Source organism: Sarcophilus harrisii, chromosome 2 (genome assembly GCF_902635505.1).
Source record: "Sarcophilus harrisii chromosome 2, mSarHar1.11, whole genome shotgun sequence".
NCBI classification, from domain to species: Eukaryota; Metazoa; Chordata; class Mammalia; order Dasyuromorphia; family Dasyuridae; genus Sarcophilus; species Sarcophilus harrisii.
The window spans coordinates 381480460-381506106 of NC_045427.1; the positions used below are offsets into that span (position 1 = coordinate 381480460).

Here is a 25647-nt window from a genome sequence, read left to right on the forward strand (position 1 = left end):
GGGAAGATCATCGCCAATTCCTGAATGTTTTTGGTCACAACAGTTGTCCAAAAGCTGTTCACTAGGGAAAAGGAAGCAGGGATTGGGTTCTTTGTCAGTCATATTTAGAACTTCCACTTGTGGAACCAAAGGATTTTTGGGAGTTGGAGGAAGGTCAGAACAGGGCTTTGGATGATTTAGGGATCCAGACACAGAAACTGCAGCTGAAATTTCATCTACGTCTGGTCCAGGCAAAGATCAGAGGGTGGAATTTGGATTTCAGCTAAGCAAATCTTGCCATTGCTTCTTGACCATAGCTTAGATGTGAGCTGAAAAATCCTTTTGTTTTTTTCTGAATGGTCTTACCATCCTTTAGTGTTCAATACTTTTACAAATAGAACAATTCAACTTCTCTTGATAAGATGAATGGCAGCTTACTGGGGATTTTGTAGAAGGGATTCATGTGATTAAAGTTTGAACTGAGTATCCTCAAAGGTACCTTTCAGACCTGAGATTCCTGAGATGTAACCTCAAGCATCCAAATATTATTTATATTCTTTTACTCATTCAACAAGAATTTATTAAGCCTTATCATGTCCCAGATACTATATTAAACTTGGAATAAAAAGAAAAAGTGAAGAAAGCCCCTTGAAGAGCTTAGATTTATAATGGGGAAGACAATACACACACACACACACACACACACACACACACACAAACACACAAACTTATAAGATATATAGAAAGTAAACATATAAAATAACTTAAGGAGGAAAGTGCTATCAGTTGGGGAACCAGGAAAAGTCCACTGGAGAAGATGATACTTACATTGAATCTTGTTAAAGATTGTATTTTATTTTTAATTTATGGAATAAAACAAACATTTCTGTAACATAGTATAATAAAAAAGATGATGGAACATGAAACTGCTAATCTATTATGTGCAACTTACTATTTCTTGTAAATATATAATAGTTATCTTTTTTTTTCCTTCTCCCTTCTCCTGCCCTAGAGATGGCTACCATTAGACACAAATGTGTGTGTGTGTGTATGTAAAATCATTCTATAATGCTTCTTTTTTATCCATGTTTTCTCTAGATGCAGATAGTATCTTTCTTCAAATATTCTTTGTAGTTAATTTGGGTTTTTATAATAGCCAGAATGATTTATTCACTCAGTTATTATTAAAACAATATTGCTGTTGCTGTATACAATGTTCTTGTTAATTTCCCTCTTTGTTATTTTGTTTGAGTCTATCCATATTTTTTTTAAATCCCTGAGCTCATCATTTCTCTTAGCACTGTAGTATTCTATCACAGTTATATACTATAGCTTGTTTAGCCATTTCCCACTTTATAGGTATCACTTCAGTTTCCAGTTCTTTGCCACCACAGAGAGCTGCTATAAACATTTTAGGTTCTTTAATTTCCCCCCCAATCAACTTTGGAAATAGACCTAGCAGTGATATTTCTGGGTCAAGTGGTATAGGTAGTTTAATAACTCTTTGGACATAATTTCAGATTTTTTTTCCAAAATGAGCTTTTTTTTTTTTTTTTTTTCTCCATTTGCAAGCAATTGGAGTTAAATGACCTGCCCACAGTCACACAACTAGGAAGTGTTAAGTATCTGAGGTCAAATTTGAACTTGGGTCCTCCTACCTCAGGGCTGGTACTTTATCCACTGTGCCACCTAGCTGCCCTGAACTGAGTCTTAAAGAAAGCCATGGATTCCAATAGGCAGAGGTGAGAGGGGAAGAACATTATAGGCATAGAGAATAACCAATGCAAAATCATGGATACAGGAGGCTGTTAAGTCCTGTACAAGGAACTATAAGTGGGCCAGTAGGGCTGGACCATATATCATAGGATGTTTTTGTTACAGTCAATTCAAGAGGTGACGAGGGTCTGTATTTAGCAAGTGGAGTGGAGAAAAGAGACCTATGCTAGAGATGTTGTGTAATTAGAAATGACAAGATTTAGTCCCCAATTGGCTATATGGAATGAGTGACAGTGAAGTTGAAGAGTTGGAGAGAGGAAGGTACAACATTAATTTTTGGAAAAGTAATGGAGTCTGAATCAGTAATGGGAAGTTCAGAAAAGAGTTGGGTTTTGAGGGGAAATGAATTCTCTTTTTGGTATATGGGTCTGAGATGCCCGCAGGACATATAACATCTATTACATATCCAATAGGTGGTTCATGATGGGGAACTGTAGCTTAAGTGAGTGGCTGGGGCTGGATATATATATAGATTGAGTAATCTTTGGTGTTAAGATAATTGAACCCATGGGAGTGCATGAGATCACCAAGTGACAGTGTAGAGGGAAGAGAGAAGATTATACAGAGCCCTTGGCTATACTTATAGTTGGGGGAAGAGTATGTATGATGAACTGAGGACTTGTTTTGCAGATAGGAAAAGAACAAAAAGAAAGCAGTATTAGAGAAATTTAAAGAGTAGCGTATTTGGGAGCAATCAGTGGTCCAGTGCTATACAAAATATGAGAATTAGGGCAGCTAGATGGTGCGATGGATAGCCTTATAGTCAGGAGAACCCGAGTTCAAATGCAGCCTCAAAAAAAAAATCGGTATTATATAACATACATACACACACACATATATATATATATATATATATATATATAATCCCTCATGATATTGAAAAGTGGTTTCAGTTGAACTGAGATCACTAATGATTTCTTAATTGTAAAATCTAATACTAATTATATGTGAATTAATGCTAATTAAATCATATCAGATTGCATTGGTTGAAGGTGGGAATCTAGTGATTTCCTTTCAGGAGTTGGGCTCCAACTTTTTAATCTTCAATTTAGAAACTTGGTGATCTCTACAACTGCACCAACAGTTTTTATATATGGGCCTAGCTGTGCATGTCAGTTTTTCAGCCAGTCAAAAGATGTTTCCTATATGTTGTCATATGTCTTTATCTAATGGCCCAAACCTTACAGTTCTCTTAAACTCATTCATACTCATTCACTTATCATGATGAAATATTATGAAAACTTCAAATACCTAGTTTATACTCTTCAGTGATTCAATTTGAGGTGTCTGAGCCTTCTATGATTACATTGATTGAAAATTATTATCTTCAAAATTTATTTTCAATTATTATATCCCAATTATTTATTAAAAAAGCATAGATGTCATTTGTCCAAACTCCTTCTTTCCCCCTTCTTTATATCTCAGATCCCTCTGACATCACTCCCTATAATCATTCTCTCCTTTAAGACTTACTTCTCTGCTTCTATGTTGGATCCTATTCTCTCATGCTTCCTCTTTAGCAGATTTCTCTGACATGTATTTTCTTTCTCTGTAATCTTCAGATTATATAGGCTCATTCCCATCTTCTAGAAAGATGCCCAGGTTTCTCTAAACCTTAAGTACCTTTACTTGATTCTTCTGTGCTCTCAAGCTGTTATCCCAAAATTTTCCATCTTTCACACAACCTCCACAGTGATAGTCCTAAAGCAGAGGTTTGACAATGTCACTGCCCTGATCAATAACCTTCAGTGGTTCTCTATTACCGCTAGTATCAAATACATAGGCTTCTATTTGGCCTAAGTCCTTCACAATTTGGTTCCAGAATACTTTTCTGGCCTTACTGGAAAAATACCTTACTCTTCTGCAGGAGCTGAGTTGCTCAGTGAATAGAGCTGTGGGCTTGGAGTCATGAAGACCTGAGTTAAAAATCTGGCCTCAGACACTAGCTATGTGAACCTGGGTAAGCCACTTAACCCTATTTGCCTCAGTTTCCACATCTGTAAATGAACTGGAAAAGGAAATGTCAAACCATTTCAGTATTTTTTGCCAAGAAACCTTAAATGGGATCACAGTCAGACATAACTGAAAAACAACTGAACTTCTACACTCTTAGGTCCAGCTCAAACTGACCTTATATATTCTTCGTAACATTCTGCCTCCCATCTGCCTTTGTACCAGCTCTCTTAGAATGCATTCTCCTTACTTCTACCTTTTACATTACTTGAAACTCCTTCAAAAGTCACTTCCATTTGTGGGTCTCCTTTCTACATCCAAAAAAAAAATATTGCCTTGAATTTACTTTAGGCATTATTATTATTATTATTTGCATCTTCTTATGCATGTACATGTTGTTTTACCTCATAGAATGTAACTTTCTTGCAGGTAGAGATTGTTTTGTTTTTGCCTGGGGATCCTCAGTGGATAGTAGACATTTAATTAATGCTTGTGACTTGATTGATGAATATACTTGACTTTTTTATTTCTTAGGTCCTCCTGCTATGGCTGGTTACCAGGAAGGTGAGTCTCCCTCTCCTGGGGAGAACTCGGGGGATGAAAGTCAAGGAGATGAAGCAATCAAGATTCTTGAAAAAATGAAACTGAATCAGAGACTTGCAGCAAAGGAATTGATCAGCACAGAGGCCAGATATGTGCACAATCTCCAACTCTGTGCTTCCGATATCCGGAGCCAACTTCATGAGGTAATATGCATGTCGACTGGAGAGAGGCAGGGAGCAGCACCCAAACCAGCGTTCAGTCCTCTCAATCCCTCTGAAGGGCCGTACCATAAATCTTCAGCACCATATTTAAGCCCTAGTGACCCTCCAGGGTGGAGGGGAATGAGTTTAGTGCATACCCCAAACTCCAGATCTATCCCCACATAGAGACCACTGAAATTAGGCTAGATCCTGGTAGCAACTAAGATTTGTCCCTATTCCCTTGAGTCATGGGGGTCCCTGCTTTCCTGCCTAACTCTGCTATTTATAACTTGTGTAATTGTGGGCAAATTACTTCCTCTCTCTGAGTCTCATCTTGAAAACTTTTGAGCAAGAAAATTTATGACTGGGTCTATTTCCAAGGATGTTATTTGGTAGCACTGATAATCATCATAGCAATTTACATTTATATAGCACTTTACCATGTATGAAATGCTTCACAAGCATTGTTTCATTTGAGTCTTAAAATAACCTTGCAAGCTAGAGACTACAGGTAATCTCCATTTTTGCAGTAGAGGAAATGTGTTCAGAGAGGTTTAGTACTCTAGGTCACCCATCCAGTAATTCCATAAGAGGTGAGATTTGAATTCAGTTCTTCTTGATTCCAGGTTTAAAATTTTATCTATTATATGTGAGGGGAAAAAAAGGATTATATTAAATGAAATGTTCAAAATAGCATTCTGTGATGGAAAATATACCTGATTATTGGGGAATGCCTGAATAAATTGTGGTCTATGAATATAACAGACTATTGCTGTGGATGGTAAAAATTCAAAGAAATGTGGGAGGTCAAGGTAGAATCAAGAGAACATGCAAAATGTCTTTTATTTGCATTTTGTTGCCATCAGTTACTTAGTATTTATTAAGTGCCTATTTAGTCCTGTTAAGAGTAGGACTTACACAGAAAGGCAAAGAAGCAATCAAATTCTGGCCAGTACAGTGGTCCAGGTTAATATGCTATCAAAACCCAAAGGCACATTCCTTCCTTTTGTTAAGAATTTTAAAAGAAATCTTTTTGGGGAAATGTACTTTGTAGGGGATTTGTTTGGATGTTTGTTGGTAAGTTGTATCAAAACATCAGTAATTTTTGTTTATTTTCCTTTTTCTTTTTTTTTTTTTAAACATTAATGTCAAAGTAAAGAAAGGAAGATAAAAAGAGGAAATTGATCTAGATGATCTATGAAATTCCTTCTGGTTCTTAATTTTCTGATTTCTTAGGGTTCTGTGTGGCTCACTCCATTTTCTTAGGAGGGTGGGGGGACTTTATCAGCTCAACAAGGTTTATGACAAAAGGCAACCTAATCTTGTCTGATTCCTGACCCAGCCTGCCCCTTACTGCCTGAATTCTACCTTATGATTGTGCTATGTTGAAGTGAGATTTCTCTGCCAAAATAAGATGTCCATTATGGCCCCTAGCTTTAGGAAAAAGCCTGGTCCTCATTACCTGCCATAAAAGCTTAGAGTTGGAGGTCTAGTTTAACCTCTATTCTAAGGCAAGAATTCCCTCTCTGTTATCCTTGTCTGGGGAGAAGTACAGGTTTAGAATAATGCTTCTGTTTCAAAATTTTCAGTGACAAGGAAGTTACTATTAGCAGTAGCACTATTTAGTTTGGTGAAAGCTAGTTATATACCCTGCCTCTGTGGGCATTAGTTATGTGATGATGGGCAAGCCAATTAACCTCCCTGAGCTTTAATTTTCTCATCTGTCACATGGGGATAATTATAGCTTTAGTAGTTACTCCACAGGATTAGTGTCCCAGTGAGAAAGGTTTGTAAGTGTGCTTTGTAGACCTCAAAGCATTATGAGTAAATGTTAGCTATTATTATTTGCTGTTATCTTCTGTGGTAGCCCATTCTTCAAAATCACAGAATTTAGTTACCACTCAATCTAACCTATGCATGAAGAAAATTCCAACTATAATATACCTGACAGGTGATCATCCAGCCTCTGCCTTAAGACTGTCTGGAGGAAAAACTTGCCAGCTCTAGCTGGCATTTTTGGAATCCATTTTTGGAAAGCTCTGACTGTTAAGAAGTTTATCTTTATCTCAAATTTAAGTTTGCCTCTTTGTAACCTTTACTTGTTCCTGGTTTTGTGCTTGAGCCAAATGGAACAAGTCTATTCCCTCCTTTACATGATATGATGCCCCTGAAACATAGACTCAAGGCCTTCCACTATCCTTTTTGCAATCCTCCAGACACTACAGCTTTTCAGTGTCCTTCTTAAACCGAAACTCTCAAAACTGAACATCATTGCATTAGCTAGATTTCTTAAATCTTTCAAAGTTATTTTTCTTTGTAATACTTTCATATAAATTACTGTTCTGGTTCTGCTCACTGTACTCTGTATCAGTTCATACAGATCTTCTAAGATCTCTGAAATCATCCCTTTTGTATTTTTTGTATCTTTTTTTTTTTTAGTAATCTTTTATTTTTAAAATATGAAAACAGAGTTTTCAGCCTTCACTTTTGCAAAACCTTTTTGTAATTTCATAAGGTGAAATAATATCATTTTTATGTTCAGTTATTCTGTAATTTATGAGGGCCCACTTTTTTGCTGCACAATTTTTTTCTATAATTAAGAGAGCTGCCATAAGTATTTTTATACATAAAGATCCTTTCATTGATGATTCCTTATTTTTTTTTTTTTTTTTTTGATGATTCCTTATAATAATGACAACCAGCATGTATATTACACTTTAAGATTTGCAGAATGCTTTATAAGTCAGCACCATCTTTCCTCGCAATAGTTGTGAGAGATTGATACTATTATTGTGTCCATTGTACAAATTACTCAGGGTCATACAACTAGTAAGTGTCTAAGTAGTCCAGTGCTTTATCTATTAGGTCATCTAGCTTCTTCGTAGACATTATTGTGTTTGTTTTCCCAAAGCCCATTGAACAATTGTTATTTTGCATTTTTGGTCATCTGTATGGGTCTAAAGGGTGTGAGGGAAATCCTTAGTTATTTTAATTTTAATTTCTCTAATGGTCATTTATTGATTTTTTTTTTTTTTTTTTTGGCTGATAGCTTCTATTTCTGCCTTTAAAAACTACCTTTTTAATATACTTTGATCAATTATCTATTGGGGAAATAGCTCTTGTTATAGCTTCTTAGCATAAATTTGAATTAGTTCCTTATATATCTTGCATATGGACCTTTATCAACAAAACTTTCTGCAAAGATTTTTTTTCCTGGTTAACTGTCTTCCTTCTAATTTTAACTGCATTAGTTTTGTTTATGCAAGCACTGTTCAGCTACTTTTGGATCCTGACTGCCATCCCCTGTGTTAATTATTTCTCCCAGCTTAGTGCCATTAGCAAATTTGGTGAGTTGTTATATATGCATTTGTTTAAATCATTGATAAAAATGTTAATCAGCACGATAACAGTAGTATTCCACTGGAGAGCTCCTGCTACAGTGACAGTGAACCCTAACAGTTACTTTTAGAATCTAAATATCTAGTCAGTTCTGTGATATACTAGATCAAAACTTTGATAAAATCTAGGCAAATTATATGGTATTCCCTTTATTTACTTATCTATTAAAAAAAAAAAGAAAATTTGGTTAGTTGGCAAAGCCTATTCTTGGTGAACCATAATAGCTCATTGTAATCACTACTTCCTTTTCTAAGGGTTTTCCAACCATCTCTTTAATGATCCATTCTATAATTTCCCCAAAAATTAAAGTTATGCTCACTGGCCTTTAGTTTACAGACTTGGTTCTCTTACTTTTTTGAAAATTGAGACATTTGCCCTTCTCTAATCTTGGGGCACCTCTTCCATTTTCTGCTTCTTTCAAATATCACTGACATTTCTCATAGGACCTGAAGATGTAGTTCTTCAGTTGAATTCTTCAAGGGCAAGTACTTTCTTACTCTAGAGGAAAAAAAAAAAACAACTTCTATTTCTTACTTAGTTGGGTTTAATATAAATATGTCTTAACTTAAATATTTAACTTAAATACATCATGCTTTCTCCTCTAGGACTTGTGTATTTTCTTAGAAGTCACATTCTTAATATATAATACTACTATCTCTCCAATTCCTGTAAACACTTACCTATCTTGTTTATGATGAATAAGGTATATCCATCCAAAGCCATGGTTTATTTATAGGTTTCATTTCACTAATGAGATCCAGTTCATATCCTTGTGGATCCTTTTATTTGTTGCTTCAGTTTTAGGCAGTTATTTTTTGAAAAATGATTTACCTTGTATTTATTTTATTGTCTCAGTAGTATTTTCTTTTTCCAAATACACATTCATTTTTTGTAAGATTTTGTTTCAAATTTTTCTACCTCCTCCAAAATAACAAGCAATCTGATATATATATATATATATATATATATATATATATATATATATATATATATATTAAATACATACAATGCTTTTAAACATATTTTCATATTTATCATGTTGTGCAAGAAGTTCTTTCTCTGAAATGTTTGAGATTTTCAGCCTTTTAAAAAAATTACTTTCAAGGATTTATATCTCAAGCTTATGAGTCTCATTAAAACTTTTAGGCTAGTTATCACCTTTTAAGGATTTGACAACTCAACTTCATTTCTTGTCTCATTATCAACTATTGTGGTGTTTGCTATGCCAACCTTCAATTTGTTTTTATCACTTTTCTCCACCTACCAATCTACTCTCTCAATTTGTTTTACCCTCTAATTACTTCATTTACATGTTCTTACTTTGCCTTCCCATCTCCTTTCTCCTTTTCCTTCTTGGGTCTTTTGTTCCTTCTATAACCTTCTCTCACACAAGCTCAAAGAATTAGTTTTTTGTCCACCTCTCCTTTTTGGGAAGTTTTTCCTTATGAAGAATTGAAATCTTTCTTCTTCCACTGGTCCTAATTATGTCCTTTGGGGGCGATGTTTTCCATTTGAGAGCACTTTATATACTTGAAGATACCTATTATATCTCTTTCCCTCACTGGCAAATTTTCTTTTACCTAGATTAAAAAGCCTACATTCTTCCAACCTATACTTATTTAAACCACAGGGAGAATTCATGATAGGGGGCAGGGGCCCTAAAGCCCCAGGCATTGATATATGCATAGTTTATTTAGCTCTGAATAATCACATCAGCTATACATGGCTGGAGTCTTGATTCTTCCCCAGGAATAGGCTAGAAAAGGAGCTGCCACTGAAGACCTCTCAGACTAAAAGCAGTTGTTCTTTCCAGGTCACAGACTTTCTGACTCATGTTCTGCTGATATTTTTGTGGATTTCAGGTAGCTAATAAGGTACAGTGAATCCCTGAAAGACTTAAGGAATAATATCATCAGGATTCATTCTCTTTGGCTTTACATCTCCATTTCAACTTTTCTGAGCAAAGTATCTTCTGTCTTTTTAAGAAATAGGATCTCTTTGGCTATTGTCAATGCTGTAAAATTACCCATGCATATAAATTGTAAATAAAAAGCTATTAAAATTTTTAAAAAGAAAAAAAGAAATTAAAAAAAAAAGAAATAAGATCTCTTCTGTCTTCAGCTCTGAGAAGTAACTTGCTCGGGATGGTTAAACTTGACAAGCCTAATTTTGGGGTTAGTTGGACACTGTGGAGATGTGTGAACCCCTTAGGCCCTAGTGTCTTGTGCCTTGCGAGAATATCTAACCATGTTGTTTGAGAAGCTAAAGCTATCTTGTGATCTAGAATGCATTCAGTAACCACAACAAATATCTAAGATGGCCAAAAAGTTCTTTATGAAGAATCACCAGTTAAATGGCATAAAAATAAAATTAAATGGGGGAAATCAGTATTCTCAGTACTGCCTGAAACAGCTGGAAGAGAAAAATGGGAAATAGGAAATGAAGAGATTGACTAGCAAGCAGGACTATTTAGCCTGTATTTGGAGTGAAGATTAGAAGGAGAGAGTTACTGTCTTATTCTACCAATTTATATACATTTACTGTCTTCTACTCCAGTCATTGTCCTCCTTCACACCTACCTACTGTATTCAGACTTTATTCAGCCCTGTTGGCTCCCTTGAATTTGACTCTGATGGCTTCTTCTTTTTTCCCCCCAAGAACCTCTTTAAAGTCCAAGGCAGGGTCCCAGCTAAAGTCAAGACCACTAGAATTTGGGAAATTCTGGGTAGTATTCTCCACTATCTGCATCCCCCAAAATTTCTATGGGTATGGTTACACTTGTAGAGTGTGCATTTGTTTCTCAACTCTCCCTCTCTATATTTCTCTTTCTGTGTCTCTGATTCTCTCAAACTCTAGCCTGCCATTATCTGATTTAGAACTCTTCTAATACTCCATGTTTGGTATGATCAGAGGAACTATTATCTCCCTAATGCTGAAAACAGATTTCTCCTCTGTTATCAATAGAAGTTGCCCAGTTAGACAAACAGGAAATCTCTGGAAAGTGAGAATAGGTGCTAATAGGGGTAGGAGGCTCTGTTTTAGATACTCTTTAGAAAAGAATATATTATGTTTATTAACAGTCTTTGGCTCAAACTGAGAAGTAGCTTGGTTTGCTCTGAATAGCTAAACTTGACAAGCCTAACTTGAGGTTAGTTGGGCACTGTGGAGATGTATGAACCCCTTAGGCCCTGGTGTCCTATGCCTTGAGTGAATATCTGAACGTTTGAGAAGCTGAAACTGTCTTGTGAGTCTGAAAAAAGCCAAAGCACCAAAATACCTAGAATTAGTCAGCAACATTTCTTCATTTTGTTCAACTGCTTTTGTTTTTGTTTTTCTTAGACAAGGGAAGGATCAGGGAAGGAGTTGAGAAAGCTTGGAAATTGATGTGATATAGAAAACAAAAGGTATCAGTAAAACTCTTAAAAAGCAATCTCAGCATGGGAAGGGACATTAGGGATTGTCTAGTCTTACCCACTATATAGAATGCTGTATAAATAGGGATTATCTTTAAATCTCTTGGGTCCTAGTCTCAGTTCTGTATCCTATTAAGTTACTCCAGGGTATTGAGCCAAAGTGGTAGTCATTCCTGTTCTCCTTGTACCGAACATTGTTCTTTGTGTTTGAGGTCTGGTATCATACAGAACAAAAAGCTTGCCTGATCTGGGTGAGATTTTTTTTCACGAATAAGGATTGGTCTATACTTTAGAGAAAAGGTAGGCAGATGGGTTGATTTTCCACAGGGTAATCCAATCTTTCTAAGATGTTCAGTTTCTAAACCGTTTTGAGAACTGAACTCAATCTTCACAGGTATAAACTGATCATCCAAGACTCAGATGATGGGCTTCTTATTCTCTGCCTCTCTCTGTCTCTCTGTTTCTCTTTGTGTGCGTGTGTGTGTGTGTCTCTGTCTCTCTCTCTCTCTCTGTTTCTGGGTTTGTCTTTCTCTGTCTATGTCTCTCTCAGTGTCTGTGTTTGTGTCTGTGTCTCTCTCATTAGCAGTCATAGAATTACAAGTATTAATCCTTAGAGGTTAATCTATTTTTGCAAAAAGAAATCTAAATTTGGAGTCAGGAGATTTCCTGATTCTGCAAGCTCCCACCAGGCTCAGACTCTGAAATCCTTAACATTCTTTTCTGAGATGTCAGAGAGGGCACTGATTATCTACTACTCTGAAACTCTAAGACGGGTGGGTAATTAAGTGTTGCCCAGAGGCAACACTAGGCAGGATGGGATTACCCCACCCAAAAGTGTAGCAAGAGTAGAACCTGGCTTTGTCACAACGCCCTAATTCTGTAATAAAAGCAAGAGAGGCAAGGAAATCAAAGAAAACACTGACTAATATAAAAAGTTAATGTAGATCTAAAGATTCTCTTCAACTGCAAACACTCCAAGGGAATAATGGACTTTACATAAGAACTACATGAATACCAAGAAGATGGGAAGTAGGAAGTTAAGAAAATGAAATAAAAACTTTTTTTTTTTTTTTTGGTAAGACAGTTGGAGTTAAGTGACTTGCCCAGTCTCACATAGTTGGTGTGTGTTAAGTGTCTGAGATCAGATTTGAACTTAGGCCCTCTTGACTTGAGGGCCTGTGCTCAATCCACTGCACCATCCAGCTACCCCAATAAAAATTCTTAAGGAAATTATTGGAAAGAAAATAGCTTAGAATAGAAAGTAGTAAAGCTTACTCCATAAGAGACTTCCTAGAAACAAAAGCAACATTATCATCATTTTTTGAAAGTGGTAACAATCTGTTGCCATTTGCCTCAATTAAAAATACTTAAGTTTTAGACTTCCCAAATTCTTTATTCCCTCATGTCTATACAGGCTAGACTTACCAACTCTCTCTCCCACCCTGCCCTGCTTTTCATTATGCCTTCTGTGATTCCTGTTAATTACAAATAACTTTCCTGTCAATTATTTTGTATTTTGTATTGAATATTTTATGTATATGTTGTCCTTCCCTCACAATATTAATGGAAGCTCTCTCTCTCTTTTTTTTTTAAATTGAAGCTTTTTATTTTCAAAACATATGCAAAGAAAATCTTTCCTTTTTTTTTCTTTCTTTTTCTTCTTCTGGTTTCTTTTTTTTTAAATTTATTATTTTTTTATTAAAGCTTTTTATTTACAAAACATGCATGGGTAATTTTTCAACATTAAACCTTGGAAAAACTTTTTGTTCCAAATTTTTCCCTTCTTCCTCCTACCCTAGATGGCAGGTTGTCCAATACATGTTAAATATGTTAAAATATATGTTAAATCCAATATATGTATACATATTTTTATTAAAGCTTTTTATTTATAAAACATATGCATGGGTAATTTTTCAACATTAACCCTTGCAAAACTTTGTTCCAAATTTTTTCCTCCTTCCCCCCACTCCCCTCCCCTAGATGGCAGGTATTCTAATACATGTTAAACATGTTAAAATATATATTAAATCCAATATGTATTTATACAGTTATCTTGCTGCAGAAGAAAAATGGAATCTAGGGGGGAAAAAAACCTGAGAAGGTAAATAAAATTCAAGCAAACATCAACAAAAAGAGTGAGAATACTATGTTGTGATCCACACTCGGCCCCATAGATCTCTCTGGGTGTAGATGGCTCTCTCCATCACAGACTATTGGAACTGGCCTGAATCACCTCACTGTTGAAAAGAGTCATGTCTATCAGAATTGATTATCGTATAATATTGATATTGCTATGTACAATGATTCCCTTAGCATCAGTTCATGTAAGTCTCCCCAGGCCTTTCTGAAATCATCCTGCTGGTCGTTTCTTACAGAACAATAATATTCCATAACATTCATATACCATAACTTATTCAGCCATTCTCCAATTGATGGGCATCCACTCAGTTTCCAGTTTCTGGCCACTACAAACATAACTGCTACAAACATCTTTGCACATACAAGTCCCTTTCCCTCCTTTAGTATCTCTTTGGGATATAAGCCCAGTAAGTAGTAACACTGCTGGATCAAAGGGTATGCACAGTTGGATAACTTTTTGAGCATAGTTCCAAATTGCTCTGCAAGGATAATTTTTCAATATTGACACTTGCAAAACATTGTGTTCCAATTTTCCCCCCTTCTTCCACGCCCTCTCCTAGATGGCAGCAATTCAATATCTGTTAAACATGGTAATAATAATAATATCAAATATAGGCATATAATGTAAGCTCTTTTAATAGAAGAGTTAGTTCATTTTTTTGGTCTTCATGTTCCCTGTGCTTAGCATTGTGCCAGGACAAAAAAGTACATATTTAATAAATATTTGGTAAATTGAATTTAATTTTCTTTTTAAATTTCTAAGTTTTTCTGAGAACATCCTGTTGATCATTCCTTATAGCATAATGGCATTTTATCATAATCATATGTCAGAAATTATTAGGCCATTCCTGAACTGATGGGCATCCCCCTAAATTTCCAGTTCTTTGCCACCATAAAAAGAATACATGTAAGTCTTTTCCCTTTTTTATGACCTCTTTGAAATACAGGTCTAGTAATAGTATTATTAGGTCGGGGGGATGCATATTTTTATGGCCATTTAGACATTGGACATGGTATCAAATTACTTACTCTCTAGAATAGTTGAATTGGTTCACAAGTCCATCTATTGGTATTTCAATTTTCCCACATCTCTTCCAACATTTGTCATTTTCCTTTTTTGTCATACTGGCCAATTGGATAGATGTGAAGTGGTACCTCAGACTTCTTTATTTATTTTTTTTATTTATTAGTAGGGAAGCCAGGTGGGGCAGTTGATAGAATTTCCTGAAGTCAGGAGGACCAGAGTTCAAATTGGTTTTAGACATTTGACAGTTATTAACTATGTGACACTGGGCAAGTCATTTAATACCCATTTGCTTTACCAAAAAAGAAAAAAAATATATTATTATTATTATTAGTAGTAGTAGTAGTAGTAGTAAAGTTGAGGGCCTTTTAAAGCAAAAATTTGCAATTTGTTTTTCCTCTTTCATAAGCTATAATAAACACATGCTTAATTTATTCAGCTTCCCATTTATGCATTTGGATTTTGCTCTTGAATATTTTGTCACTTGCTTTGAAATTTTAGATTTTGCTGTTAATTTTTTTTCTGTTTTCTGTTTATTTACCACAAACATTTCCTCAGTTTTTTCTCTTTTCTCCCCACTCCCCTCTCCCCTTCTTTCCTCCTCCCCCTCTCTCCCTTCCCCCCTCTCTCTATTTGTATATATGACTGTTTTTATCTATATCTATATGTGTGTGTGTGTATGTCTATTAGAAACTTTTCATTGTTATAAGTTGAATTCCTCTGCCTTTTTCCCAATAATTTTTTTGCTTTTAAATAGAAATTTGTTTCTCTTTTAGAGCGGAGATAAACATTTTATCCTTTTTTTTCTTCCAACTTTTTTACTTGTTTTTTTAGTTTTTACATTTGCATATAATGTACCTCTGGTTAATGTAGTACATAGTGTTAGATATGGAAGTGAAGATTTTTGATGTTGTTTTTTGACATATTGCTAATCAGTTTTCCCAACTGTAATTATTAAGTGATTCAAACTTGTTTACCCTAGGATTATCTCCTTCCTTCTTTTCTTCACTCCTCTAGAGACCATCTATTCCTTTTTTTTCTTTCAAAATAGTTAACTTTGATACCTAAATCTGACCCAAAGTCACTGTGCTTTTCTGGTTCTATAAATCAAAATCCTTTTATAGATTTCTCAAATGTATGTAGCTTTAAAAATTGTTACCTGTCATCTTTCAAGAAAGTTTTATTTGGTGCTTTAAAAAGAAAATTAGCTTCTTTCTCAATAATCCTTGCCTTGAAATATGCCTATTCCTCCCTTGTTTAAAAAAAAAAAAAAAAAAAGTATAATTAAATCAAATCAACATATTGGAAATATTCTGATAACATATGCCTTTCTGAAGTTTATCAGTTTGCACTTCTGTGGAGAGAAGATATGTGAACATTTTTCAGTGTTTTAATCAGAATTCTGATATTTTTTGAAATTGTTCTTTGTTATATTTTTTCTTTGTTATATTGATCATGGTACAAATTATTCTCTTCTTTCTGTTTACATTATTATGTATAAGTTCTTACAAGTTTCCCCAAGTTTCTCTAAATTCTTTATAACCATCATTCCTTATATCCAAATAACAGTTTCACCATCTCCCAATTGATGAATGACCACTTTGTCTCCAATTTTTTGTAATAAAAAAGGAATACTCTAAATATTTTTGTAACTGTGGTACCATTCATTCTGTTTAGGCATTTGTGTACTTGGTGTGTATTCCTAGAAGTGGTTCATAAGCTTTGTGGCAGATTAGTGACATCTCATTTCCCATGTGGCTATGCTCCTTTTAGACTTCTTTGGCTTCTCCACAGACCTTCTGGGTACCTGCTTTTCATCTTTCCCCTCCCCCATTACTTTTACAAATGAAGAAATTGAGGCAAAGAGATAAGTTACTTGCTTGGGATCACATAGCTAGTAAGTATCTGAAATCAAATTCGAACACTGTTCTTCCTGACTCCAGGTCTGGTGCTTTATCTGCTGTGCCACTTAGCTGCCCTAACACATAATTCAGTGCCTAGCATATAGTAGGCACTTAATAAATGTTTATTTACTGATGATTAATGTCTAGTAACTTTTCTAGAATAATTCCAAACTATTTTCCAGATTAATTTGTAGCTTTATAAACATAATATTAGTATGTTTGGCTGCATGTTGCCTGTCAAATATTTACTATTTAGTTTTCTTCATCTTGGCCAATCTGATAGGTATGAAGTACCTTATATATTATTATTAATGATTCAGAACATTATTTCACATCATGGTTGTTAACATATTTCTTCTTTGGTATACTGCCTGTTCATATCCTTAACTACTTGGAAAATCACCTTCATTCTCTAAAAAGAGTTCTTATCTTTGCAATGAAAATTATTTTTATATGAAGTCTAAATATTAGATATATCACATTTCTTCTTCTGTTATTTTTTAATTATAGAGAAATCTTTTATAATTAGAATTTTTCTTTTTTTAATGTGATTTTTTTATTTTTCTTTTTTTATTATAGTTTTTTATTTTTCTAAGTATATGCAAAGATAGTTTTCAGCATTCACTTTTCAAAACCTTATGTTCTTCATTATAAAATGCAAAATGGATAATTTTGATTATATTAAATTTAAAAGTTTTTGTACAAACCAAATCGGTGCAGCCAAAATTAGAAGGGAAGTAGAGAACCGGGAAAAAATTTTTTTACATCTAAGGGTTCTGATAAAGGCATCATTTCTAAAATGTATAGAGAATTGATTCAAATTTATAAGAATACAATCAATTTTTCATTTGACAAATGGTCAAAGGATATGAAGAGGCAATTTTCAGATGAAAAAATTAGTTATTTCTAGTCACATGAAAATATACTCAAAATCATTATTGATTAGAGAAATGCAATTTAAGACAATATTACATACCTGTCAGATTAGCTAAGATGATAGGAAAAGGATAAATGTTGCAGTGGATGTGGAAAAATTGGAATATTGCTACATTGTTGTGAATTGATCATTCTGTAGAATAATTTGGAGCATTGCCCAAAGGCCTATCAAAATATGTATACCCTTTGATCCAGCAATCTCACTACCAATCTGTATTCCAAAAAGATTACAAAAAAAGGGAAAAGGACCTACATGTACAAAAAGTGTTTGTAACAGGCCTTTTTGTAGTGGCAAGGAACTAGAAAGGGAATAGATGCCCATCAATTGGGAAATGGTTGAATAAGTTGACAAAATCTGATGGACGTGGCTCTATTCAACAATGAGGCAATTCAGGCCAGTTCCAAAAAATGTATGATGGAGTAAGCAATCTACATCCAGAAAGAGAACTGTGGGGACTGAACTGTGTATCACAATATAGTATTTTCACCTTTTTGTTGTTGTTTTTGCTTAGTTTTTTTCTCATTTTTTTTTCCTTTTTTGATATGATTTTTTTTTTCCTGAGGCAATTGGGGTTGCCCCATAGTTAAGAAGTGACTTGCCCCATAGTTAAGAAGTATTAAGTATCTGAGGCCGAATTTGAACTCAGTTCCTCCTGACTTAAGTGCCGGCATGTTGTCCACTGTGCCATCTAGCTGCCCCTTGATCTGATTTTTTTTTTTGTGTGTGCAATGTGATAAATGTGGAAATACGTATAGAAGAACTGTACATATTTAACATATATTGGATTATTTGTCTAAAAAGGGGAGGGAGATGGAGAGAAGGTAGGGAGAAAAATTTGAAATACAAGATTTGGCATCATTATTAATCAGAGAAATGCAAATTAAGACAACTCTGAGATACCACTACACACCTGTCAGATTGGCTAAGATGACAGGAAAAAATAATGATGATTGTTGGAGGGATGTGGGAAAACTGGGACCTGATACATTGTTTGGACTGTGAACGACTCCAACCAGGAGCAATCTGGAGTTTGCCGTTATCAAACTGTCATACCCTTTGATCCACAGTTTTCTACTGGCCTTATACCCCAAGGAGATACTAAAAAGGGGAAAGGGACCAATAGGGCCAAAATGTTTGTGGAGCCCGGTTTGAGTGGCTAGAAACTGGAAACTAGGGATGCCCATCAATTGGAGAATGGTTGGGTAAATTGTGGTATAGAATGTTATGGAATATTATTGTTCTGAAAAAAATGACCACAAGATGAATACAAAAAGCTTGGAAAATTACATGAACTGATGCTAAGTGAAAAGGCAGAACCAAGAGATCATTATACACTTCAAAACGATACTGTATGAAGATGTAATCTGATGGAAGTGGATTTCTTTGAAAAGAGACCAATTCAGTTTCAATTGATCAATGATGGACAGAAGCAGCTACCCAAAGAAAAACACTGGGAAATGAATGTAAACTGTTTGCATTTTTGTTTTTCTTCCCGGGTTATTTTTACCTTCTGAATCCAATTCTCCCTGTGCAACAAGAAAACTGTTTGGTTCTGTACACATATATTGTATCTAGGATATACTGCAACATCTTCTACATACATAGGATTGCTTGCCATCTAGGGGAGAGGGTGGAGGGTGGAAGGGAAAAATCGGAACAGAAGTAAGTGCAAGGGATAATGTAAAAAAATTACCCTGGCATGGATTCTGTCAATAAAAAAGTTACTATAATAAAAAAAAAAAATACAAGATTTGGCAAGGGTGAATATTGAAAACTCTTTGCATGTATTTTGAAAATAAACCGCTATTATTTAAAAAAAAATCTTGTTTTAATTTTTTTTCTCTGTCCCATAGACAGCAAGCAATCCGATATATGTTAAACATGTGCAATTCTTCTAAACATTTCCTTGTCATGCTGTACCAGAAAAATCAAATCATAAGATGAAAGGAAAAAAAAAAAAACCCAAAAAAATGGCAAAATAGAAAAAAAAAACTGAAAATATCATGCTTTGATCCACATTCTATCCATAGTTTCTTTTCTGGATGGAATTGTAATACATCAACCATTCTGGAAAAATTTGGAACTATGCTCAAAAGTTATCAAACTGTGCATCCCTTTGATCCAGCAGTGTCTCTATTGGGCTTATACCCCAAAGAGATACTAAAAAAAGGAAAGGGACCTGTATGTGCTAAAATGTTTGTGGCGGCCAGAACCTGGAAAATGCATAGATGCCCATCAATTGGAGAATGGTTGAGTAAATTGTGGTATATGAATGTTATGGAATATTATTGTTCTGTAAGAAATGACCAGCAGGATGAATACAGAGAGGATTGGAGACTTACTGGGCTGATGCTGAGGAAATAGAGAACCAGGAAATCATTATATACCCAACAACGATGCTGTATGAGGATGTGTTCTGATGGAAGGGTTTCTTCACAAAGACAAGATCTAACTTAGTTTCAATTGACAGGAAGAAGAGTACACCAAAGAAAGAAACTAGGAAATGAATGTAAACTGCTTGCATTTTGTTCTTCTTCCGGGTTATTTATACTTTCTAAATTCAATTCTCCACAAAAAGAAAACTGTTTTTTCTGACATATATTGTTCCAAGATCTATTAATTTTTAAATTATAGGACTGTTCCATCTTGGGAAGGCAGGAGAGAGGGAAAAAATCGGAACAGAAGTGAGTGCAAGGGATAATGGAAAAATTACCCTAGCATGGGTTCTGTCAATAAAAAGTTATTTAAAAAAAAAATCGTTTTAATTTTTTTCTCTCTGTCCCATAGACAGCAAGCGATCCGATATATGTTAAACATATGCAGTTCTTCTAAACATTTCCTTATTTGTCATGCTGCACCAGAAAAATCAAATCATAAGATGAAAGGAAAAAAAATGAGGAAAAAAAACCCAAGCAAACAAATGGCAACAATAGAAAAAAAAAAAACAAAAAACTGAAAATATCATGCTTTGATCCACATTCTGTCTCCATAGTTCTTTCTCTGGATGGAATTGTGAATACATCCAACCATTCTGGAGAGCAATTTGGAACTATGCTCAAAAGTTATCAAACTGTGCATGCCCTTTGATCCAGCAGTGTTACTCGGGCTTATTCCCAAAGGTCATAAAAAGAAGGAAAGGATTTTATGTCCAAAATGTTTGTGGCAGGTTTCTTTGTGGTGGCCAGAAAATGGAAAATAAATGGATGCCCATCAATTGGAGAATGGTTGGGTAAATTGTGGTATATGAATATTATGGAATATTATTGTTTGGTAAGAAATGACCAGCAGGATGACTTCAGAAAGGCCTAGAGAGACTTACACGAACTGTTGCTGAATGAAAGAGCAAGACCAGGAGATCATTATATACTCTAACAACAATATATGATGATCAATTCTGATGGACCTGGCCATCCTCAGCAATGAGATGAACCAAATCAGTTCCAATGGAGCAGTAATGAACTGAACCACACGCCCAGAAAAAACCCTGGGAATGACTAAGAACCATTACATTGAATTCCCAATCCCTATATTTTTGCCCACTTCATTTTGATTTCTTGGCTAATTATAGATATTTAAGTCGATTCTTTTTCAACAAAATAACTGTTGGGACATTATACTTATTTTGTATTTAATTTATACTTTAACATATTTAACATGTATTTGTCATCCTGCCATCTAGGGGAGGGGGTGGGGGGAAGGAGGGGAAAAATTGGAACAAGAGGTTTGGCAATTGTCAATGCTGTAAAATTACCCATGCATATATCTTGTAAAGAAAAAGCTATTAAAAATTAAAAAAAAAAAAAAAAAAGAAATGACCAACAGGATGATTTCAGAGAGGCTTGGAAAAACTAACATGAACTGATGCTAAGTGAAATGAGCAGAACCAGGAGATCATTATACGCTTCAACAACAGTACTATATGGGGATGTGTTCTGATGGAAGTGGATCTCTTCAACAAAGAGAAGATACAATTCAGTTCCAATTGATCAATGATGGACAGAATCAGCTACACCTAGAGAAGGAACACTGGGAAATGAATGTGGACTACCTGTTTTTTTGTTTTTCTTCCCAGGTTATTTTTACCTTCAGAGTTTTTCTTGTGCAACAAGAAAACTGTATGGATCCATACACATATATTGTATCTAAGATATACTTTAACATGTTTAACATGTATAGGACTGCTTGCCATCTACAGGAGGGGTGGAGGGAGGGAAGGGAAAAGTTGGAACAGAAGTGAGTGCAAGGGACAATGTTGTAAAAATTACCTATGCATTTGTTCTGTTAAAAAAAAAAAGCTATAATTTTAAAAAATAAAAATTAGTTTTGTTTAGATATTAAAAAAGAAATCTGATTTTCTAATTACATTTAATAGTCTCTATATTTATTGTATCTTAAGAAATTTGGGTTTTTTTTTTATGGCATTGTCTTTGATGTTTTTGCTATCTTTTTTTCTGAGGATTTTTGCTAGTTTTGCAGGGATCTTGGATCTAGATCCCAATTTAAAAGAACTTGATTTATTTCATATCTGTTCTTTTGACTTCCTGTTGTGATTCATGTTTTTTAGTTGCCAGAGGAAGACTTGGATGTGATATTCTCAAACATTAATGATGTTATCAAAGTCAATAGCCGTTTCCTCAAAGGCCTAGAAGAGGCAGAATCTGAAGAAGAACAGCTAAGTTTACTTGGTAAGTACAACATTCAGCAGAATGTCATTGATAACTGGCTTTAGCATCTAGTCCCATTTGAAATTCAGCAGCTTATTCAGTATATGTTTGTGGAGGGTCTTCTATATGTAAAGCCCTATGGAAGACACTGAGAATGCAAAGTAATAGCGGAGTATGTGATGTGTTCTATACCTCCACCTTATATGGGTGGATGTGGGAATCATGAGCCTCTTAGCCTAAAATACAGTTCTTAATATTACCTTCAGGTTCCCAGTAACTTGAGCAATTCAGTACCTGTTTTTAAATACTCCTTGCACCACATAGTGATACTCTATCATCTTAGCACAATTAGAACTAGTTAATAGAAGAGAGAGCAGATTATTTTACAATTTGTTATTCCCTCTTTGAGCCAAATCCAATGAGATTAAGGTTCAAATAATGCTCATTCCCCTCTCCCCCTTTCTTTCCCTCAACTGTAAAAGGTCCTTTGTGCAACATAATTTACCTCATTTTACCTCCCCTTTCCTCTTCTCCCAGTACAATCCCTTTTCCACTTCTAATTTCTTTTTTTATATCATCACCATACAGTCCACTCATATTTCCTTTCTCTACTTCTTTTAACTGCTCTGACAAAGATAAGTATTCAAGAATTACATGTATCATCTCCCATGTAGGAGTGCAAATATTTTAACCTTTAAAAAAGCATAGTTTCTTTTCCCTTTCATTTATCTTTTTTATGCTTCTCTTGAGTCTTGTATTTGAAGATCAAATTATCTGTTTGTTTTTTCATCAGAAATTTTTGAAAATTCCCCATTTCATTGAAAGTCAATCTTTTCTCCTGAAAGATAATGCTTATTTTTAATACGTAGTTGATTCTTGGTTGTAATCTAAGCTCCTTTGCCTTCCAGATATCATATTCCAGGCCCTTTGATCCTAATCCTGGGTCCTAGGAAATTGTGATTGTGGCTGCTCAACATTCAAATAGTTTCTTTCTGGCTGTTGGCAGTATTTTCTCTTTGATCTGATAATTCTGGAATTTAGCTACAATATTCTTTGGAATTTTCATTTTGGGATCTCTTTCAGGAGGTGATCAGTGGGTTCTTTCAATGACTATTTCCCCTTTTGGTTCTAAAATAACAGGACAGTTTCCTTAATGATTTCTTGAAAAATGTTGTCCAAGTTCTTTTTTTGTCCATCATGACTTTCAGGTGGTCCACTGATTCTTAGATTGCCTCTCCTGGATCTATTTTCCAGGTCAGTTGTTTTTCTGATGAGCTATTTTACATCTTTTATTTTTCATTTTTGAAAACTGATTGATTCTTGATGTGTACTTGATTCGTTCACTTCCAGTTGTCCAATTCTAATTTTTAGTGAATTATTTTCTTTTTTTTTTAACCTTTTGCATTTGGCCAATTGTACTTTTAAAGAAGTTAAGTTCAGCAAATTTTTTTCCATTTTGTCAGTTTTGTTTTTAAAGGGCTTTTTTTTTTTCCATTTTGCCAAATTATTTTTTTAAAGAGTTATTTTCTTCAATATCTGTGCTTCCTTTTCCTAGTTGTTGGCTTTCCCCCCACAAACTTAGGTAATTCCTCTGCATAACTCTCATTTCTTTCCCCATTTTTCTTCTCTCTTTTAAGATCCTTTTTGAACTCTTCCAAGAGAGTCTTAATCTGGGACCAGTTCAGAAGTCTCTTTGAGGCTTCACCTGACGACATTTTGCCTTTACTGTCCTCTTTAGCTTTGTATTCTACTTTTTCCTGTCTCCATGGTAGCTTTCTATAGTCAGAGCTCTTTTTGCTTCTTTTGCTCATTTTAAAAAATTAAGCTCTGTTCCTAGATTGTCCCATGCTTATTATTTTAGGGGACAGGGGCTTCTTACTGACTGTATTGGGCTGGGGCCAGTGGTGTTACAGGTTTTTTCACTGTGCTGGGTGGGCCTGGCCAAGTCCTGCCATTATGCTGGAGTTTGGAGGCTCACAATTTGCCTTTTGTAATTGCACTGGGAGATCTCATAGATGGCTGGTGGTGCACTGATCTTCTGAACCAGTACAGAGTAGCCAATGTTGTTGTATTTTGGCTGAGTCTCTTGACAGATTTCCCACACTGGGCCTCCCCTCCCTCTCTTCCTTCCTCTCTCCCTTCCTTCCTTCCTTCTCCTGTTTCCCCCTTCTCTCCTTCCCTCTTCTTTCCCTCCTTTTCTTTCCTCCCTCTGTCCCCATAGAGTATCACACCCCTATCTATACATGCTCTTAAAAACTTTTTTTTTTCCTTTTGGTTCTCTGGACCCTCCCAAGATATCTTGGGATTTATTGTCTAGATTTCACTCTTAAACCAAAACCACTTAGACATTATATCTTAATCCAAAGCCACTCTGATCCTCATTGATTGGCCACCAATACGTCCCAAGCTCAGCCCCATATGGATATTGTGTGGGTCCTGATTGACTCAGATTGAGTGTAAATAGCAATCATTCCTGCATTGGTCAGAAACCACGAGGGTCTTCTCTCCCAGAAGGTTTATCTAGATTTCTTTGGACCAAGTGAAAGAGGAAATTCTCTGCCTCAATTGCTCCCTAGCCTTAATCACTGAATGGGTGCAGTCTCAGTCACAACCTGATCTGTTGAAAACCTTAGCTTACTAAGGCCAAAGTTTCCCTCTGCATCCAGGGCCATCTCCAGTCCTCCTGATGTGTATCTGGCCAATAGCCCCTGATGGCTTTGGAGGGGAAAGTGTGGCTAGTGACCTAGCATAGCCCTCCCTCACTTAAACCAACTCACTTGGATATCATCATGGTCCTCTTTCAGAAGGAAAGACAAACAACAACTCAATTGAGACAGACCTTTCCTGAAGTCCTTCCGAGATATCTTAAGCTGAAAAATTATTAGTCTCTGAATGTTTGTGGATTATTACTCCAAAATTCATCCAGGAGCTTGATCTAGGGTTAATTTGGAAAGAGGCTGAGTCAGTGGCCTGTCTACTCTCTGTCATTGTAGCTCTGCCTCCCTTTATATTACAATTTAAAGAGTAACTTCCTAACAATATGGAATGGGCCACCTCAAAACACTCTTGATAGAACTGTTGTCAAGTGAATTTCTTCTTTAGTATATTTGGATTTCTGAAGTTATCTCCCAGAACTGAGATTATCTGATTTTTCTAATTCAGTGCTGATTTTTCATTTCCTTTTTCCTGTCTCCATGAGCCTTCTGTCTCTCTCTTTATAACAAGGGAGAATTGTAGGTACTTAATATGCTTGTTATCTTGACTTGTTACTAATAGCAGCAATAATAATAACAGTAGCAATATAAGCAAGGTTTTTTTATTTTTCAGCCATGCAGATTTACAATCCATCTGTGCCTTCTCATTTTTTAAGATTCTTGTTGGCACCCTTCCCATAATACTCCATTCCGATCCGCACCAAATGTCTTTCTCTTATTTTTTAAAAATATATCATGGGTTAAAAAAAAAAAAAAATCAAGTGCTGGAATGTGGACTTATATTTTATTCTCGAGGCAGTAGGGAGCTATTGGATATTTTTGAATAGGAGTACCTTGATCAGATCTATGTGTTAGTGCTACCAGTTTAATGGATATATGAGAGAAGAATTGATGAGAGGGAAGACTGAAGGCAGGAAGACCAGTTAGGAGACTTGCAGAGAGTACAGACAAAATGTGATGCATGATGTTACATGGTGCAGACTGGGGAGAAAGATGGATGTG

The 25647-nt window shown here is 35.2% G+C and overlaps 1 protein-coding gene across 4 annotated transcripts in view; it reads left to right on the forward strand.

The window, feature by feature from the left end:
* ARHGEF37 (Rho guanine nucleotide exchange factor 37) overlaps positions 1-25647 on the forward strand; it is a 75333-nt gene that overhangs the window by 10951 nt on the left and 38735 nt on the right. For 3 of the 4 annotated variants that reach the window (XM_031953504.1, XM_031953503.1, XM_031953502.1), the window contains exons 3-4: positions 4243-4454; positions 21832-21952. In XM_031953504.1, coding sequence (XP_031809364.1) covers positions 4254-4454; positions 21832-21952 — 322 coding nt within the window. In that variant the 5' untranslated portion in view covers positions 4243-4253. Of the gene's footprint in view, positions 1-3622; positions 3716-4242; positions 4455-21831; positions 21953-25647 lie in introns of all 4 variants that reach the window. The other variant, XM_023505584.2, reaches the window with a different exon arrangement.